This window comes from Erinaceus europaeus, chromosome 12 (assembly GCF_950295315.1).
Source record: "Erinaceus europaeus chromosome 12, mEriEur2.1, whole genome shotgun sequence".
In the NCBI taxonomy this organism is placed as follows: Eukaryota; Metazoa; Chordata; class Mammalia; order Eulipotyphla; family Erinaceidae; genus Erinaceus; species Erinaceus europaeus.
In genome coordinates, this window is record NC_080173.1 from 74,308,114 (window position 1) to 74,327,602 (window position 19,489).

At 50.6% G+C, this 19,489-nt stretch overlaps 2 protein-coding genes and 1 long non-coding RNA gene across 3 annotated transcripts in view; 1 reads left to right on the top strand and 2 right to left on the bottom strand.

Moving 5' to 3' along the window:
• The window catches only part of LOC132542125 (uncharacterized), a 45,781-nt gene that overhangs the window by 13,763 nt on the left and 12,529 nt on the right, over positions 1–19,489 (bottom strand). Inside the window, exon 2 of the mRNA XM_060204898.1 lies at positions 13,326–13,766. Within this exon, the coding sequence (XP_060060881.1) occupies positions 13,326–13,766 (441 nt within the window). The remainder of the gene's footprint in view (positions 1–13,325; positions 13,767–19,489) is intronic.
• Positions 20–5,829, top strand: LOC132542006 (uncharacterized). The gene is made up of 2 exons (XR_009553132.1): positions 20–170; positions 5,696–5,829. It is a non-coding gene; the product is annotated as an uncharacterized LOC132542006 (long non-coding RNA).
• On the bottom strand, positions 12,012–13,221 carry LOC132541740 (uncharacterized). The gene has a single exon (XM_060202446.1). The coding sequence runs from the start codon at positions 13,059–13,061 to the stop codon at positions 12,672–12,674; it is 390 nt and encodes a 129-aa protein (XP_060058429.1). The 5' UTR covers positions 13,062–13,221; the 3' UTR covers positions 12,012–12,671.

Genomic DNA, 19,489 nt, shown 5'->3' on the forward strand with positions numbered 1-19,489 from the left:
TTTACGTGTCCCCGGGGTCCCCTGTACCAGTCACATACACTTATTAACATGCTAAAGCCACTGCAGTACTGCTAACAGTCTCAGCTCTCGTTCTCCAGGACACTTGAAGACCCTGGATCTGGGCTGTCTCATTGGCATGGACTAGGCAACACCTGGTGTTCACTAATGAGGTAAGGCCAAGGAGTCTGCCCTGGCAGTGGCCAGAGGGTCCCCCTGTGTGAAGATGACCTACCTGGGCTTGGCTCTGACTGCAGCACTAACCTGTCACCAAACATACCAGCTCCCCACTACCACCACCCCCAGTTCCACAGGCCTTTGCTGAGCCCTCACGAGCTGGGGACTAAAAAGTCATTGGACCGAAGGGGAGTTACAAGGTGAGGGAGCCCCCCACACACACACCCAGTCTCTAAAATAGCCAGGAACCCATCAAATCATGATGGATGAGTGAAATAAGTCACCCAAGAATATCACCTTTATTGTGAATTTGCTTTAGAGACAAAACTATGTGCGGGCCCCACCCTAACTAGGGAGGGCGGTGGCAGGACAGATTCAGGGAACGCCCCCCTACAAGTCACAGGAAAAGACAGGCTGCTGGAACGGACAGTGGGAGTCAGCCCTCAGGCCAGACCCACTTTGAGCCGGTACTCAGCTTACAGGATTGGGCTCTGCAGGGTCCTGCCCACCCAGACTGTCCAGGACTGGCCCATGGTAGAGGTGGGAGCCACTGGACTCCAGCTTCTGCTGTGAGCAGCCTTCTTGGGCTTGCTGGCCCTGACTACCCCTACTGGCTGTTCTAGGGCTGGGATCAACTAAGTCAGAAAGCCTGAAACTCATCCATCAGAACCCCTGGTTTTATGATAACCCATCTCTCTCTTTGCCAGAAATTCTTTGCTAATAACACCTCAGCTCCTCACAGCTCACTCACTCCCTCAGCTTCCCCCACGCCCAGAAAGTACTTCAGCCCTGCTTGGCCTGGTGCTGCTGGCTTGCGTGCCTTAAGGGTTGGCTCAGACCCTGAAACCCAGTGGGTGGAGGCCCGAGTGCCCCTTGGCAAGGTGGGAGCAGAGCCCGAATACAGCATGCACTCCACATAGTGCTGCCTTTCCTCCATTCCAGAACCATCAGAACCAAAGCTGGGGTGGAGGGGAGACAAGACAGCAGCCGACAGGCCTAACATTGTAGGGCAGAGGAAGAGAGCTTCCATGCACTTATCCATCCATTTTATACTTCTGACAAGGAATCAGCAACCCATGGGGACACAGGTCAAACCCAAGCCATCTGCTATCCATTTTTTATAAACTTTTCTTAGAAAACAGGGGCCTGGGAGATAGCTCAGTGGTTAAGTCATAAAACTTGCATGCAAGGGGGTCGGGTGGTAGCACAGCAGGTTAAGTGCATAGTGTGAAGCACAGGGACTGGCACAAGGATCCTGGTTTGAACCCCCCCGGGTCCCTACCTGCGCGGGGGGGGGGGGTGTCGCCTCACAAGCGGTGAAGCAAGTCTGCAAGTGTCTATCTCTCTCTCCTTCTGTCTTCTCCTCCTCTCTCAATTTCTCTCTGTCCTATCCAACAACAGGAGCAATAACAACAATGGGAAAAGAAATGGCTTCCAGGAGCAGTGGATTCACAGTGCAGGCCCAGCAATAACCCTGGAGGGACAAAAAAAAAAAAAACTTGCATGCAAGAGTTTCCAGGTCCAATCCCCATCACCATAGAGCTGAGCTGTGCTCTAGTCTCTCTCATGCAAAAAAAGAGAAAGAAAGAAAAAGATGGAATTATACTAGAAGCAAGCCTGTTGAGGGCCAGGACTGAAGCACCCGGTGCAAGGACTGTGTTCAAGCCCATTCCTCACCTGAGGGTGTGGTGGGAGAGGCTTCATAAACAGCAGGGCGGGGTCACAGTGTTGTAGGCGTCTCTACCTCTCCTTCCTCCTCAATTTCTCTCCATCTCTATCCAAAATAAATACATAGCATTTTTAAATAGAAATCCATAAGCTCATATGAAGCTGTCTAAATAAAAACAGGAGGAAGCCTGTGAGACAACAAAGTATTGGATTGTCAGAAAAGTCATAATGTATCTTTGCACAGAAAAATGTCTTTTTCAGACAACCTAATAGCTCACTTGGATAGTGCGCTGCTTTGCCATGCATGAGAGCCACGTTTGAGCCCAACCCTTATAGCACTGGAGGAGGTTCCAGAGCTGTGATTTCTTTCCTTCCCTCTCTCTTCCCTCATGAACTGGAAAAGTTGGCAGGGAGTGATGAAGGCCTAGTGATATGTGTGTGTGAGAGAGGGAGAGAAAGAGATGGAGGAGAAAAGGAAAGGCTCTATTTACACATCACCTGTGGCTAGTCTCCTGCCACCAACCCCTGGCCCTCAAAACCTGAAATACTCACTACTTAGTCTTTCAGTGTGCTGAACCCACTTCTGACCAGAATTTGCTCAGCACCTACTACATGCCCGGGCTAAGGCTGGCAATGAGCCCAGTGAGAACTTCCTAGTGAGAGAAGGCCTCGGCTTGCTGGCTGACCATGTAGGCAGCTCTGGTCCTAGTCAGCAGGCTCCTCCTACAGGTCTGGGCAGCCCATGGAGCCGCTGTCATCTCCACTAAGCTGACGCTCCCACAGAGCTATCTCTTACACCAGACCTCCAAACCACATGTCAGAATTGCCGAGGTTTTAGGAAGGCAACACACACTGCAGTCCTCATAATCAAACACATGAAAACTCTGCTGTGAATTCTGTGAATATTCACATTCCCCCAAGATACTGTCATAATCTCCAATCAGCTGGGGTCAGGTTTTCCCAAAAGTCAGCTAAAAAAAAAGAAAAAGAAAAACAACAACAACTTTTTTTTGGGGGGGGGTTCTGCTTTATGGACCTCAGACTTTCACCTGCAATGATGGCACAGTTGAGAGTGGGGTCAAGTTTTAATCCCCTGCTGTGCTGGCAGTGCCCACCCTGCAGACCGTCCCTGGCAACACCTGGCGTGAGGAAACATGCAATGAACAAGTGAATTCCTGTCAGCAGAACTTTTTTTTTCCTCCAAAAACACTAGCATTACTGCTGGAACGTGGACAAAGCGGTATTTTAGTCAAGCTTTTGTGTGCAGGGCCATTGTCAGGAACAGAGACATAATATTCCAACCCTGCTGTTTACCTGGGACAAGAAAAATAAAACTCTGGTCTCTGTTGCTGGGGGTGAAGCTAGCTGTTTAGGGAGGAGCAGGTGAGCTCTCAGAGGTGAGATTCAGAAACCCCCTGGTTGTTCCCCTTTGCACTCTGACTCTCTCTGTGGCCAGAATTTCATTTGGAAACCTGAAGTAACCTACTTCCTTGTGAATTCCTAACAACTAGAAAAAAGTACCCATTTAAAATCAGAGATCTAGTTTTACTCCTTTGGGGGAGGGGAGCAAAAACCATTTATTATTGCTGGGGCTCAGTGCCTGCACTACAAATCCACTGCTTCTGGAGGCTTTTCCCCCTCCCTTTTTTTGGATAGCACAGAGACTAATTGTGAGAGGAGGGACAGATAGGGAGAGAGGAAAACAGACACCTGCAGACCTGCTTCACCACTTGTGAAGCAACCCCCTTGTCGAACCAGGATCCTTGTGCCAGTCCTTGCAGCTTTATTCTATGTGTACTTAACCCGATGCACCACCGCCTGCCCCCCATGTATAAATTTATAATTGGTTTATATGTACACACACACTCTAAATTTTTTTAAGATATCAAGAAACTTTATAGTAGTGTAAGGTTAAAAAAAAAAAAAAAATCACCCAGGCCTGTAAAGCTCACATTTTACTATGAATAGGGGCCTGGGTACATACACCATGCAGGGGGAAGCTTCAGGACTGGTGGCATAGTAGTGTGAAGTCTTTTTTTTTTTTTGCCTCCAGGGTTATTGCTGGGGCTCAGTGCCTGCACCATGAATCCACTGCTCCTGGAGGCCATTTCCCCCCCTTTGTTGCCCTGGTTGTTGTAGCCTTGTTGTGGTTATTGCTGTTGATGGCATTTGTTGTTGGACAGGACAGAAATGGAGAGAGGAGGGGAAGACAGAGGGGGAGAGAAAGACACCTGCAGACCTGCTTCACCGCCTGTGAAGCGACTCCCCTGCAGCTGGGGAGCCGGGATCCTGGTGCAGGTCCTTATATTTTGTGCCATGTGTGCTCAACCCGTTGCGCTGCCGCCTGAAGTCTCTTTTGTCTCACTCTCTGTCAAAGAGAGAGAGAGAGAGAGAGAAGAAAGGCAGGAGGGAAGAAAGACAATCGGTCTGCCAGAGTGGTAGAAACATACAAGCATGAAGCACCAGAAAACATCCTGGTGGGGAGTTGGGCAGTAGCGCAAAGCTCAACAACCAGGGGAAGGATCGAGGTTCCAGCCCCCGGCTCCCCACCTGCAGGGGAGTCGCTTCACAGGCGGTGGAGCAGGTCTGCAGGTGTCTCTCTCTCTCCCCCTCTCTGTCTTCCCCTCCTCTCTCCGTTTCTCTCTGTCCCATCCAACAATGACATCATCAACAACAACAATAATAACTACAACAATAAAACAAGGGCAACAAAAGGGAATAAATATTTTTTAAAAATTTTTAAAAAAAAGAAAAGAAAACATCCTGGTTGGAAAAGAAAAAAAAAAATTACCTCAAGCCTTAAGAGAGTAGTGATATGGTGAGGATACTTTAGTGCGCATTATCTATAAACAGACACACTATCACTATCTCCTTATAAAAGGCAGTTCTTTTGCCATAAAGGGAGATTGCTGGAAAAGTATTTCAGCAATAAATCCCATTAGATGTGCTAGATCCAAATGGATCTTCCTTTTTTTTTTTTTTAACATGGTTTTAGCACTCTGAAATGTCATACCCTCTATTTCTTAATAGAATACTCCTACGAACAACTCCCAGAAATTTCCTCATCGCCTGAGATTTCTAAACTCCAAATTGAGAAAGAGACTCTGGGCTGTGCTCTACCTAAACCCCTTCCCTACCTAATCTGCACTGGGCAGAGTCCTAGCAGGGGTGTGATTGGGTAATAGTTGTGGCCTGTCTGGTGACCAGGGCTGGGGAGACAAGAGGGGAGGGCATTTGGGAAGGGGCCTGAGTGGGGAGTGCCGAGGTGGGGTGCCCCCCACCCCAAACACACACAGCCAGATGGCGGAGGCAGTCCAGTGCATACCACAGAGGCACCAACCCTCACTGTGAACAAAAGTGGCCCCTAGGGCTGATGAGTAGCTCGTTTGGATAGTACACTGCTTTGCCATGCGGGTGACCCTGGTTTGAGCCCGGTCCTAACCACACCGAAGGAAGCTGTAGTCTTTCACTCTGTCTTTAAAAAAAAGAAGGGAAAGGAAGAGTAGCAGCAGCAGCAAGTGGCCCCATCAACAAGGCTGAATCTAATCAGGTCTGGCTGCCCTGACAGGAGGGAAGCAAAGAATGACCACCTGTGGGCAAGACACCTGCTAGGGAGCAAAGCATCTTCTCTACGGGTCCCTCCAGCCCTCGGCATCTCAGGGCTACTCATCCAACTGGAAATGCTGTGCCCCTGGTTGACTGGAGTGGCACTGACAGGGGCCTGTCCCAATAGTGCCACTTTGTGTTTTCCTTATCCCTGGGTTATTTCTCACCAGAATAAAAGAAAATATCCTTTAAGTGCCAAGAGAGGAAAAGCTTCAAAAATATTCCTGTCATTTCCTTTCTTTTTCAGAGGCCACTGTTACCCTCTGAAGATGGGAGAAGAAGCTTTGGTGAAAACCCCAACTACGTAACTCGAGGCCCCCCTAGGCTGCCTGGTTCTAATGTGATTACACATATAAATGCAATAAATGGGGCAAAGTGGTATTCTTTTTCTGGGAAAAACCAACATCATAAAAAGGGTCTTTATTGAATCATAGAGCCCCGTGAACTGTTCTCTTGCCTAATTACAGCTCCCAAGTGATCATGGCTGAGTTTCCAGGCAGGACCCCTTGCAACGCCCCGGACCAAAGGGCAGTGGGATAATTGTCACAATTTGTCTACATACAACCAACCTCCATGAGAAGATGAAAGAAAAAGTGCCAAGGAAGGGTGGCAGCAGCCCCCTCCCCCACTTGGACTCTGGAAATAGGAGCAGCTGGTCTTTGGGCCCTCTTCAATTCTAAGAAGCTGTTTTCCTGCTCCATGCCCACCCCATCACTCGGTCAGAATCCTGGACCTGCCCCATCCACCAACAACACAGAAGTGCTTTTCCAGCATCTCTGTACTGTCCCCTCAGTCCCCACCTCTACAAAGGAGGCCCTTGGTTGAAATATGCTATTTTGCCAGATGCCTTAGCAGTTGGTGATTTGGTCCAGGCCAGTGAGCACCTAGACCTGAGTGATACAAGGAGATGCCGGAGAGAGGCCAGGCAGGGACGCTCACCAGCTGGGAGCAAGCGGTCTGGCTGACTTTTCCCAGATACACAGCAGTCTAGCCAGGCAAGCTGGAGACCAGCATTTTGCTTATATGCAAGTCCTGGTTCCAAGAATCTGTTAATTGCCCTCAAAGTTCCAAGTCAAAGATTTTTTCTTAAACTTTTCTAGTTTTCTCAACAAGCTCAGTTAAAAAGAGAATTGAGAGGACATTTGCCCAAGTCTCTCACTACTTGTCCCCTCATGTAGGCTTGTGAGGACAGCACTGCAGGAAGTCCCCAGAGAAAAGCTGGTGACTTCTGTCCCCCTCCAGCTGTCTCAGGCATGATGTCTCCCTGAGGCAGCAAGAACCTCCCCCACTCTCCCTTCACACACATGCGCTTGGTTTGCTTCCAGTGTCTTCTCCCTAGAGATGCAGCCAGCTAGCAGCCTGCCAGGCTACTTCATCCTCTAACCTCACTGGGTTTCCTCACCGGCCCCACAGGCACTGGATGGATGGTGGCACCGCTTGAGAACAGCTCCCCTACAGTCCCCACACCCCGCGGTTCACATAGGCATCCTCAAATGCTACCCAAATGCCTCACAAAGTGGACACACAGGTGGAAAAACAGAGTCTCTGGAAAGCGTATCGGTGGCCCACAGTCACTTGGCTAGTCACAAGAAATCAGGTGACCTCTCCCCAATGCCACCTTTTAAAAATTATTTATTTTGGAAAGCAACGATTGCTACCTCAACATGCTTCACCCCAGAATGTATCCAGAGACTTCACGTGTGGAATGACAACCCTTCAGCTTCATTACTCGGGTGAGACCTTTCCTTTAATAGTACACTCTAATTCCATCTCAGGTAGTTCACTTTCCAACAAAGTCCCATAACCTAGATATACACCAGTTTCTGTGAGAGAGAGCTTATGTGCACACGTATCCATAAACTACTGCAAAATATATACCTGAAAGCAGGACTACACTAGAGTTTGCAGTGAGTACCTCCCTAACACTTCCTCTCCACTATTCCAAGCTTGGGATCCATGATTGCTCAACAAATTGTTTGGCTTCATATGTTAACTCTCTTTTCAATCACCAGGTTCCAGATGCCACCAGGATGCTGGCCAGGCTTCCCTGGATTGAAGACCCCACCAATGTGTCCTGGAGCTCAGCTTCCCCAGAGTCACACCCTACTAGGGAAAGAGAGAGGCAGACTGGGGGTATGGACCGACCAGTCAACGCCCATGTTCAGCGGGGAAGCAATTACAGAAGCCAGACCTTCTACCTTCTGCAACCCTCAATGACCCTGGGTCCATGCTCCCAGAGGGATAGAGAATGGGAAAGCTATCAGGGGAGGGGGTGGGTTATGGGGATTGGGTGTTGGGAATTGTGTGGAGTTGTACCCCTCCTACCTTATGCTTTTGTTCACTAATCCTTTCTTAAATAAAAAATTAAAAAAAAAAAAAAATTATTTATTTTGGATAGAGACAGAAACTGAGATGGAAGCGGCAGGTGATGGGGGTGGGGAGGGACACCTGCAGCATTGTTTCCCCACTCCTGAAGCTTCCCCCCTGCAGGTGGAGACCAGGAGCTACAGCCCAGATCCTGTGCATGGTAACATATGCGATCAACCAAGTGTGTCACTGCCCACCCCACCCCACCCCCATTCTACCTTAAGCAGAAGAGCATTTCTGCCCCTACCCATGTCCTGGAGAGCCAGCTTCCATCTACATTTACACACACACACACACACACACACACACACACACACACACACACACCACTGTGTTCAGAGGCAGGAGGTCTACCTTACAATGGCCACAAAGCAGGAGAGTTGAAGCCTCGCCAAAAGGAAAAGCTGCATTTCCCCCTTGAGCTTGAGCACCCCCCCCCCCCCCGCAGAAATCCAGTTTGAGGAAGCAAGTTTCATGAGAATGAACCGGTCTTCACACAGATCCAAATTTCCCAGCTGCACATATCTGAATCCTTCCCCCTCCCATCCAGAGCACAGCTCAGCATTCAAGGCATCCCCCCACTACCACCCCACCACCGACACAACCAGCAATGCCTCCTGACTGCAAGAGCTGTGCACTTTTTCCAGGTCAAACTCTCACTTGAGAGAGAAAGGGGCATTTGGGCCCAGAGCAGCACAACTGAGATTAAAATCAGAGTTTTTCTACATAGCACCTCCCTCTCCTGCTCTCCTGGGCAGTGAGCACAAGGGGTCTGGCTACAGGGCGATTTCAAAACTCCCCAGTCCAAGCCAGAGGGAGGAGGAGGGAGCTGTGCAGTGGGTGAGAAGGCGCCTGCCCAGCGCCCAGGGTCAGTTAGGTCTTCTGGAGGCTCTAGGGCACTAAGAAGATGCCTGTCCGTCTCCACCCTCCACCACCAACTTGAAACTCCTAATGAAACAGCACTGAGCCATAAACAAAGCAAGTCCAATTTGGGGCCCCCATGATGAGTATTATGCTGTGTAATTTTGGAATATTGGAGTGCTTCTTTCCATCTTCCTGCCCTTCTGATTTTGCACCTTACTTGATTGGTCCCACAAGAGTGTGTTAAGTTTGTCCACTGGGCCAGGGAGTCACCAAGTCAAGAACCATGGCTACCTGGGTTTTTTGTTTGTTTGTTTTGTTTTTTGTTTATTTGTTTTGACTCCAGAGTTACCGCTGGGGCTCAGTGCCAGCACTACAAATCCACTACTCTGGGTGGCCATTTTTTCCGTTTTATTGGATAGGACAGAGAGAAATTGAGAGAGGAAGGGCCAGGAAGTGGCATACCTGGTTAAGTACACATATTACAGTGCACAAGAACTCAGGTTCAGGTCCTCATCTCTTTCCTTTTCTACCTCCCCCTCCCTTTCAATTTCTCTGTCTCTATTCAATAAATAAGTAAATAACAAAATAAACAAATGAAATAAAGAAACAAAAGAAAGAGAATAGAGAAAGATAGACACCTGCAGACCTGCTTCACCACTCATGAAGCACGCCTGCTGCAGGTGGGGAGCCTAGAGCTCAAACCTGGGTCCTTGTGCTTAGTACTATGCGCACTTAACTAGTGAGGCAGAAAGAGTGAGAGACCACAGCTTCTTCCAGTGTAGTGGGGGCCAAGCAGCACATTATCCAAGTGAACTATTTTGCCAGGCCTATGGCAATCTGCCTCTCCTGGGGGCCATTAGTAAATTCTGCTCAATCGGAACCAAAGCCTTTGGGCCAGAGGCCGTGCAGAGCAGATGTGTGAGGTAGCCACGTGTGCACAGGCAGGGTTCCTTTAAGGACTCTGCAGGCTTCTCCAGATCTGTACTGTCCTACAGCTCAAGCCTGCTGGCTCCCAAGTGGTGAAGCCCTGCTATGCTCACCAGGAGGAGGAGTTTGGATCCTGTGAGGTCTTGGGGGAGATCTTTCCCCTGTGAGTCTCAGCCTCTACTACTAGAGGACTCTCAATCCTCCTCCACAGACTCTCAGGACGGGTAGTAAAGTCAGTGAATAGTCCATCTAGCCCAAGGCTATAGCCCTGGGCTGCCCCAGTCTCTGGCACATGGTTCGAGGAACAATTTTTTAAAAAGCAGGTTTGAGGCTCAAGTTGGGGGAAGGGACTTCCAGGTAGTACCCCCACTTCAAAATTGCAAAGCTATTGGGAGTTGTGTGAATTGCCCAAGGTCATGGGCTAGCAAGTGAAAGAGCTGGGCTGGGAACCTGTCAGACCTACAAGACTGCAGCCTTCTCAGCCGGCACCAAGCCCCACACATGCAGGTTCAAACTGGGAGAGCTGAGGCAAGAGAGGACTGGTGGTTACAGGGTTGCCTGTGTGCCAGGCGCTGTCTCTGCGTATCTACAAGCCTTGTGACAATAAGGTAGGTGTCATAACCCTAACAGGCACAGTGAAGCTCCTTGTCAAAGGTCACTCAGCTGTTAGGTGGAGCCACCCCCACCCCCCCAATCCACCACTACTACCCTCACATGGGCTGCCTGAAGTCAAACCCTGCCTGGAACCCACACCGATCCCCCACTTCTGAGACAACTCTTTCACAGGCTTGTCACAGACTATGAGCACTATTCTTTTGTGCAAAGGAACTGAGACAGGTCAAATATTTACCAATCCCGTGCAGAGAGCCAGAAACTGGCAGAGTCAACTTGGTGCAGGAGTTAAGGCCAAGCTGGTGCTAAACAAAGTGAGGGGCAGAATCCTAACTGGTGGTGGGGTGGGAAGGTGTGAGCCGCTTAAACTCTAGACAAAGGAGACCAGGGAAGCAACCCAGAGGTTTCCCTGGAAGAACTCACAGGGATTTCTAAGTATCAGAAAACTTCCAAGCTTGTTGGATGTGGGAGTGAAGATGAGAAGAACACCTTTTCCCAACATTTGCTTTGTCAACCCAACCCTGCCAGTCAAATATCCATCTCAAATCTTTCATAGTGTGGGGCTTTTTCTTAAAAAGAAAAAAAAAGCAAGGGTGAGGTTAATTATTCACCAGGTTGCAATTTACTTAAGACCTGAGGGAATGCACGTTCCCTCCCAGTAAGGCAGGACCAGCTGGATTTCAGGCCTCTTCCCTAGGTCTCCCTAGGGGTCTGGCTAAAACCCTCCCTTCCCACCACTTTCCACCTTGCATTTAGCTGCTTCCTGAGAGAGGCTCCTGGTCTGAGGTTTAAGCCACTTCTCCAGCAAAGCCTCCAGGTATCCAGATTTAAAGGGGTGGGTTGAGATGGGGCAGGAGAGAAGAGGCTTACCCCCAAGGAAAACAGTGGGAATTTTTAAACGTCTGCAGGATCAAAAATCTCAGCTAAAATACAACTCCTAACCCAGCAGCTGACATCAAGCACAAAGAGGGTGCTGGAGGTCAGGCAGCCCAGTGAGTAGCCAATTCAACAACGTTTGCAAAGGAAAAATGTAATTAATCACTCACAACCCCAAAGACAAGAAGCACCAAGGCATTTCCTAAAAATTCCTAAAATCCTGGTCAGCCTCAGACCACAGACTGAGACCAAACTACTGGCACCTGGACCAGGCACCTTATTCTTGTCTACCCATCTACACACACACACACACACACACACACACACACACACACACACACGCCACTGTGGGTGTTAAGCAGCCTACTTGACCCACTTTCCCCCCATCTCATTACTCCAGTCTACTTTTACAGATACGTTATGATCATGAAACATTCTGGAGATTTCCACTTCATTTGCTTCAGATACCCAACCCTAGGGGATGGTAGAGGCATGGGTTCAAAGGGAAAACTTTGTTTTGTCAACCTGAACCATATTCAGGAGAGAGTGGTTTTTCTAAATTAGAGGCAAGACCTCCAGTTGAAGGTCCTACCAGATGCCTCCACAAGAGAATGTTTTTCTAAATCAAGGATGAGAGCTCCAGCTGAATCTCCTACCAGGTGCTTCCAGGAGACAGCATTTTTTTTTTTTCTTAATTACAGCAAGGTCCCTAGTAGGATAGCACTACCAGTTGCTTCCTAGATGATTCTGCCTTGCCTGGAAATTGAAAATTTCTCGAGTTTGTGCATTTGGATACAGGGCCAAAGAATCTGTCTTCTCCCTGAAGACATCGGTGTGTCTGACCAGAAGCTGCAGGAAAGCACAGCCAAACGCAGTGCAGGGCTGTGCCCTTTCCCAGGCTCCCTCCTCTCCACAAACCCTGGCTCTCCTACATCCCAGTCCCCACATGGCCACCAAATCATGACCACCAAAACCAACAAAGATGTGCCTGCCAGTAGGACTCCTGCGAGGTCTACTCTACCCTGCCCAGGGCAAGCTGGGAAAACTTTCTAAAGTAGGTTTCCCCACAACTACCAGAGAGGGAAGCTGACCTGGCCAGGCTGGTGTCTCTCTTTCCCTCCTTTCTGCTTCCATTATAGAACATTTCTATGGCCCAAAGTCAAAAAGGGTAAGGGCGGACATGGTGCCTTAACCCTGTCATCTTGCCCTTCACACAATTCACCTTCCCCCAAGGTCCCCGCCAAGGCCGCCAAAACAGCACACAAACAAGAAAAAGTTCCAACATCATGCAAAGCCAGTGTCGTTTTCTGGTTGTTGGTTGTTTTTTTTTGGGGGGGAGGGCGAGAAACCAACTGAGGATTTAAGAAAAGAATCTCGGCATAAAACTGAAGACGTTGTTAGGTTTAGTGCCATAACCATTAAATTGCAAGTGCCAGGGAACTAAACACCGGCAGACACACGTTTTTACAGAAAGGTTGGAGGGGGGAGGGACAAGACACGGGGCCTCTTAGGTCAGAGGCTAGATCCCCACACAGCGGCCAGTCTCCCCGGGGCCAGTCCCCTACACCCAGACAGATTCAAGGGTGCGGAGCCGAGAAAGCCCGCGCGGGGGGTGCGGGGCTGCGTTCCTCGCCCCTGGTCAGCCTGGCGAGGACCCGGCTCCTGGGGGAAAGTCCCCGCGGCCCGACTCCAATCTCCCAGCGAGTCCCCGCTCCCCCTGTAAAGGGCGAGGACCCCGGAATCACAGCAAAGAGCCCTGGAGAGCGCGCTTCCAGCCCCGCCCCCCCACCCACCCACAAGCACAGGCGGCCGAGCTTGGGGTGCGCGTCCACGTTCCCTACCCCGACCCCGGGAGAGCCGCGCATACGGGCCCGGCAGGAAGCGGCCAGGCCGGAGGGGCGCGGGGCTGCCGTCGTCCGGGGCCCGAGGACTGGGACTTTGTAGGCCAGTTGAACCGACACCCTCATCTCGCCCGCAAAGACCCAGCCCTCAGTCCCCGTGCGTCTCGGAGGAGTTCGGGGTGCCAGGCGCGCCCCTCTCGGGGTTCCCCCCGCAGGAGCGCGGCCGCCAGTCTTCCACAGCGCTGCCTCCGCTCGGTCGAGGTCCCGGGGTTTCTCCAAGCGCGGGGTCGCCCCCCAGAAAACACCCGTTCTGGCCCGCAAGCCCCGAAACCAGCCCTCGAAGGGTTTCGCGGCGAGCGGCTTCCCCGCGCCGCCCCGCGCCGCCCTTACCTGCGCTCCGCTCCCAGGGCGCCAGGCCGGGCCGAGCCGCGTCTTCCCGGCTGCCCCGCCGCGGGTGGGCAGCAGCAGCAGCAGCTGCAGGCCGGAGCGCCGGGCCCCGACGTCCAGGGCGCACGGAGCGCGCCTGCCCGGCCGAGCCTCACGCAGCCTGTTGGGGCCCGGAGCCCCGGGGCGCCCTCCCGAGGAGCGCGAGCGCGGCGAGCACGACCCCTCGAAAGTTGGGGGAGTTGTGCTCGGTCGCCGGCGCGGCGGGGCGGGCTCCACGTGCTGGTGACACACCAGGAAAGCTGCGCGCCCCGTGGCTCCCCAAGCGCCACACAGCCCGCGCGCGCGGCACCGCCCCCGAAGCCGAGCCCGAGGCCAAGCGGAGGGGACGCCGCCCCGCCCCGTCCCGCCCCCGCCACCACCCCCAGCCGCCGTGCCCTCTCCAGCCTGCAGCACCGGAGACACCCAGACTGGGTGGGGGCGGCTGGGGCGCACCTCTCGGCGACTGCCCCCGCCGCCTCAGGATCGAGTCTAGACTCCGGCTCCCCAGCTCCCCAGCCCTCAGTGCCTGCCTCTCAGTCGCGCAGCCCTTCCGCCCCCGAGCGTCAGTAATTTTCCCCTTTCCTCCATCGACCAGTCCAGCTGCTGCCAACGCTCCTTCTCGGAGGCCAGCGCAGAGGGCCCCCTGCCGGCCGCGCGCCCTGCTTGCCCCGGGGACCCGCCCTGCGCGGCCCTCGCTCCCCACCCCCCTTTCCTAGGGGCTTGAGCGGCAAAGGCACGAGGTCACAAGAGGAAAGCACCAAGCGCAGCACCCAGCAGCGTGCCTTCTGGAGATGTCTTTTCCACGCCCGGACCACTGCGCCTGCGGGGAAGACAACCTCTCTTCCTGGCTGCCCTCTCTGAAAACTCTTTTCTGAAGTCTCTGGGGTGTGCGGGGAGAAAGGGCAGCTGGTGCAGCTAAGCCGCTAGGCTAGGCTGAGGAGCCTTTCCCCGAGATGGGAGAGGGGCCGGGAGTCACTGGAATCCCTTTTGGAGAGGGCCTGTTACTCCCCCCCCCCCTTTCTGGAGACGCAGGAAGGTGGAGGAGTAAGAATGTAGCTCATCTGGGAGTTACCACAGGCCCAAAGCTGCATGGTCCAGAGGACTAGGACTATGGAAGAGGGAGTGGTGGAGAAACTCAGACAACCAGTGATTGGATTCACACATCTCTTCAGGTGTAGCCTTGAAATCAGATTTATTAAATTAAAAAAGGGGTGGGGGTGGGGCCAGAGGGCGGTGCACCCGATTAAGCGCACACATTAAAGTGAGCAAGGACCGGGGTTCATTCAAGCCCCTGGTCCCCATCTGCAGGGGAAAAGCTTTACCAGTGATGAAGCAGGGCTGCACGCGTCTGTCTCTCTCCCTCTCTGTCTACCCCCTCTCAATTTCTGTCTCCAATAATAAATAAAAAATGTTTTAAAAGGAGGGAAACAGAGAGGGGGATAGAGAACCAGTGCATCACTGGCACATGTTATGCTGGGGGGGGGGATCAAATTTGAGGTCTCATGTCTGTGAGTCCAATGTTCTAGCTATTCCTGGACCACACCTTCTGACATGCTGTTGGGTAGTTTTCTGTCTTCTTCTTTGTGGCCACATGCACCCAAATCATGCCTTCCAGCCTTGGTGTAGTGTGATTTAAGCAGTGTCTACTCAATTTGTAGTTCTCCCCAATGCAGATCTTAGGACTGAAAAGACAGATGTGCAGGAGCAGGTGCTTTGGGGGCAGTGTAGCTCCCCCACATGGCCGCCAGGTGCAGAGAGGCACCCAGTGCCAGGGTAGAGTGTCACAGGTCTCAAGCCTCTGTAATCCCCATTTATTGGAAGCCCAGGATTCCACTGGAAGAAAGGAAGATGCTAGTGATGCTGCCAGCAGCGAAGGGGGTTGGGGTTCATGCTCTACTTTATTTTCTCCTTTTATTGCTCTCTGAATCTGACAAACCCTTTGGACCTCTGAGGCTGGAGGGGCCTGGAGGAGCTAGTGTCCTGGGGGGATGAAAGGGCAAGGATGTAATGGGTTTACCCCAACTGTAATCCCAGAGAAACCCCACAGAAGATTAGGATTTGCTCCCTGAGTCTGAAACCTCCCTGCTACTCCCTGACCACATCAAAAGACATGGCTGAGGGAGAGCACCTAATCCCATCAATGGAATCAAAGCTGGACAAGAAAGGAAATTCTGCAAAGTTAGGGTTAGTGGCAGGATGCTACTCACAAGAGAAAGTTAGACATGACGCCCCAGCCTCCTCCTCGGGCAATTATACCAGAGTGACCTGAACCAATCCTTTTGGTATTCTGACCTCTTTCACTCTTTTTTATTTTAACTTTTACTTATTTATTTTATTTTTGATTTTACTTATTTATAACTCTGGCTTATGGTGGTGGGGATTGAACCTGGGATTTCAGAGCTTCAGGCATGAGTGTCTCATTGAATAACCATTATGCTGTATACTCCCCACCCTCTTTCACTCTCTCTCTGCCTCTCTGCTTCTCTGTTCCTATCTTAAAAGCAAACAAACAAAAACAAGAAAAGGAGTAGATAAAATTTAAAAAGCTTTTGCACAGGGTGGGTGTAGATAACATAATGGTTATGCAAAGAGACTCTTGCCTGAGGATCCAAAATCCCAGGTTCAGTATCTCCCCCCACCACCACATAAGCCAGAGCTGAGCATTCTGGTGAGGGTGAGGGAGAGGGAGAGGGCGCTTTTGCACAGAGGAAAAAAAAAAAAGAAAGAAAAAAGAAAAAAATTAAAAGACAAACTACAGAATTTGAGAAAAACATTGAAAACCATATATGTGATAAGATATTAGCATCCAAAATAGTGCTTCTGTAGCTTAATAATAAACAAAAGTCTAATTTTCTTTCTCTCTTTATTGTCATCATGGAGCTTTGCCAATTGGGCTGACAGAAATAGAGAGAGAGGGAAAGACCACAGGGCTGAAGCTTCCCCAGTGCAGTGGGGGCTGCCCAGGTGAGCTGTCTTGCCACACACGACTTTTCAAATGGACAGAAGAACTAGTTAGACGCGTGTTGGGAGGTGGAGCCAGGAACTTGTATATGCATGATTTCACTGCTCCATTCCCTTTTTCATTCAGATAGAGACACAGACAGACACCATAATACCAGAGCTTCCTCCAGCATCATAGCACCTCTCTTGTGTTGCTGGTGTTTGAACCTGGGCTGAATGCATGGCAAAGCACAGGCTCTATCAGGTGACCATTTTCTCTGGTCTCTTGACATTTTTTCTAAAAAGACAAATGGCCGACAGGTTCATGAAAAGATATTCAACACCACTAATCATCAGGGAAATACAAATCTAAACCACTAAGATATTATTTATTTGTTAATTTATTCTTAGCATTTGTGCTGCTGAAGCAAGCACTATTTACTTATTTTTATCAGATCACTGCACAGCTCTGGTTTATAGTGATGTTAAATACACATCTTACAGTGTGCAAGGACCTGGGTTCAAGCCTCTACTCACCACCTGCAGGGAAGATGCTTCATGAATGGTGAAGCAGGTCAGCAGGTGTCTATCTTTCTCTTTTAAATTTATTACATTTTATTCATTTATTATTGGATAGAGACAGAGAGAAATTAAGAGGGGAGGAGGAGGGAAAGAGACAAAGAGACACCTGCTGCCCTGCTTCACTACTTGTGAAGCTTTCCCCCTACAGGTGGGGACCAGGGGCTTGAACCTGGGTCCTTGAGCACTGTATTGTGTGCACTCAACCAGGTGCACCACCACCTGGCCCTGTGTCTTATCTTTCTTTCGCCCTCTTATCCTCCTCCTACTTTCTCAATTTCTGTCCTATCCAATAAAACACCCCCTGCCCTCTCTTCTTCTTCTAGCGTTTGCCCTTCTTCCATAGCCAGTCAACAGCGTCAGGTTGAGCCTGATGTAAAGTTTCGAGACCTCTTTTGAATCTGGAGAGGTGGCAGTCGTTGACTATGTGGGTCATAGTCTGTCTGTAGCCGCAGGGGCAGTTCGGGTCGTCTCTGGCTCCCCAGCGATGGAACATAGCAGCGCACCGGCCATGGCCTGTTCGATAGCGATTGAGGAGGGCCCAATCATAACGTGCTAGGTCAAAGCCGGGTTGACGCTTGCAGGGGTCTGTGATGAGGTGTTTGTTCTTGACCTCAGCTGACTGCCAACTCTGTTTCCAAGAGTCTGGAACAGAGAAGTTCAGTGTAGGCGTAGGGGACCAGATTGGGTGACGAGACGTCAAGCGTTGGACAGGGTGGGCGAAGATATCCGCGTATATTGGCAGGTCCGGTCGAGCGTAGACGTGGGAAATGAACTTAGATGATGCCGCATCCCGACGAATATCTGGCGGGGCGATGTTGCTAAGAACTGGCAGCCATGGAACCGGGGTGGAACGGATGGTTCCAGAAATTATCCTCATGGAGGAATATAATTTGGAATTGACCAAGTGGACATGGGGGCTACGGAACCATACTGGGGCACAGTATTCTGCAGTGGAATAGCATAATGCCAGAGATGATGATCGTAGTGTGGAAGCGCTCACGCCCCATGAGGAGCTGGCCAGTCTTGCAATGATGTTATTCCTCGCGCCCACCTTTGCTGCAGTTTTTATGAGATGTTCGTGAAATGACAGGGTGCGATCGAGAGTAACGCCAAGATAGACTGGCTGGGCTTCATGCCGGATTCTCCTATTGTCAAGCTGCACGTTAAGCTCACGCGAGGCCGAGGCATGGTGTAGATGGAAAACAGATGATACCGTTTTTGCAGTGCTAGGGATTGCTGCCGTTTTTTACAGTAATCAGATATCAGAGACATGTCTTTCGTGAGTGTTTCCTCGAGGATGTCAAACTTGGATGCCTGAGTTGCACAGCAGATGTCATCGGCGTAGATGAACTTCCTTGAAGAAGTTTCTGGGAGGTCATTGATGTAAATATTAAATAGTGTAGGAGTCAAAACAGAGCCCTGGGGGAGGCCACTTGAGACAAGTCTCCATCTGCTAGACTTGTCACCCAGATGCACCCGGAATCTTCTGTTTTGGAGAAGAAACGATATAGTGTTGGCCACCCATGGAGGCAGGCATCTTGAGATCTTGACTAGGAGACCACGGTGCCAGACCGTGTCACAGGCTGCTGTGAGATCAACAAAGACAGCACCCGTCTTTAAATTCTTCTGGAATCCATTTTCAATGTAAGTTGAGAGGGCCAGGGCTTGTTCGCAGGTAGATCTTCCTGGGCGGAAACCAGCTTGGGCGGGTGATAGGAATTTCTCTGTAAGAGGAGAAATACGTGACAGAAGCAGCCTCTCAAGGGGTTTGTAACACACAGAGAGGAGAGAAATTGGTCTATAGCTGGCGGCCAGTATTGGGTCTTTCTTTGGTTTCAAAACTGCTATTATCTTCGCACGACGCCAAATTTTGGGCATAGATTCAGATTCCAAGATGTGGGACAGGAATGTAGTGAGCCACTTCTTTGCCGTGGGGCCCAAGTTAAAAATGAGTTCTGGGGTGATGTTATCATAGCCAGCAGCCGTTCCCGGTTTAACCCTCTTCAAAGTGTCTTCCAGTTCAGACAGTGTAAAGGGAGAGAGTTTTGGAGATGGACAAGATAAACGGAAGTGGGATGACCACTCATGGGAAATTTCTCTTTTCCAGACTGGGTCGATCTTAGCACATCCAATTTGAGTTAGGTGACTGGCCACTGAGTTTGGAGATACGGGAGGATGGGAGATGGGAGGGGGTTGGCTACCGGCACCCAGACTATGAAGAAGCTTCCAGGCCTTCCTACTTGAGTGGGTGAAGTTCAGACTTTCCGTGAGTTGTTGCCAGCGGGCTTGGCGTGCTGCATCCAGGGAGGCAATGAGATGGTCAGCCACATCTGGGTTGCCCGACTCATCATACTGCCCTCTCTAATACGCTACATCTTTTACTCATTTATTTTGAATGTATCTTATCACTGCTGCCAGCTGATATGTTCCATTTATAACATCTTCCTCTATCAGGCAGCACTGCATTGATTTGATGATGGGAATAAATGTTCTTTGTTGTATATACATTTAAAAACGAAGGGAAGCTTTCTTTGAAATACTAGTTTTTATTTGTTTTTACCAGAGCACTGTTCAGCTCTGGCTTATGGTGGTACGGGGGATTGAAC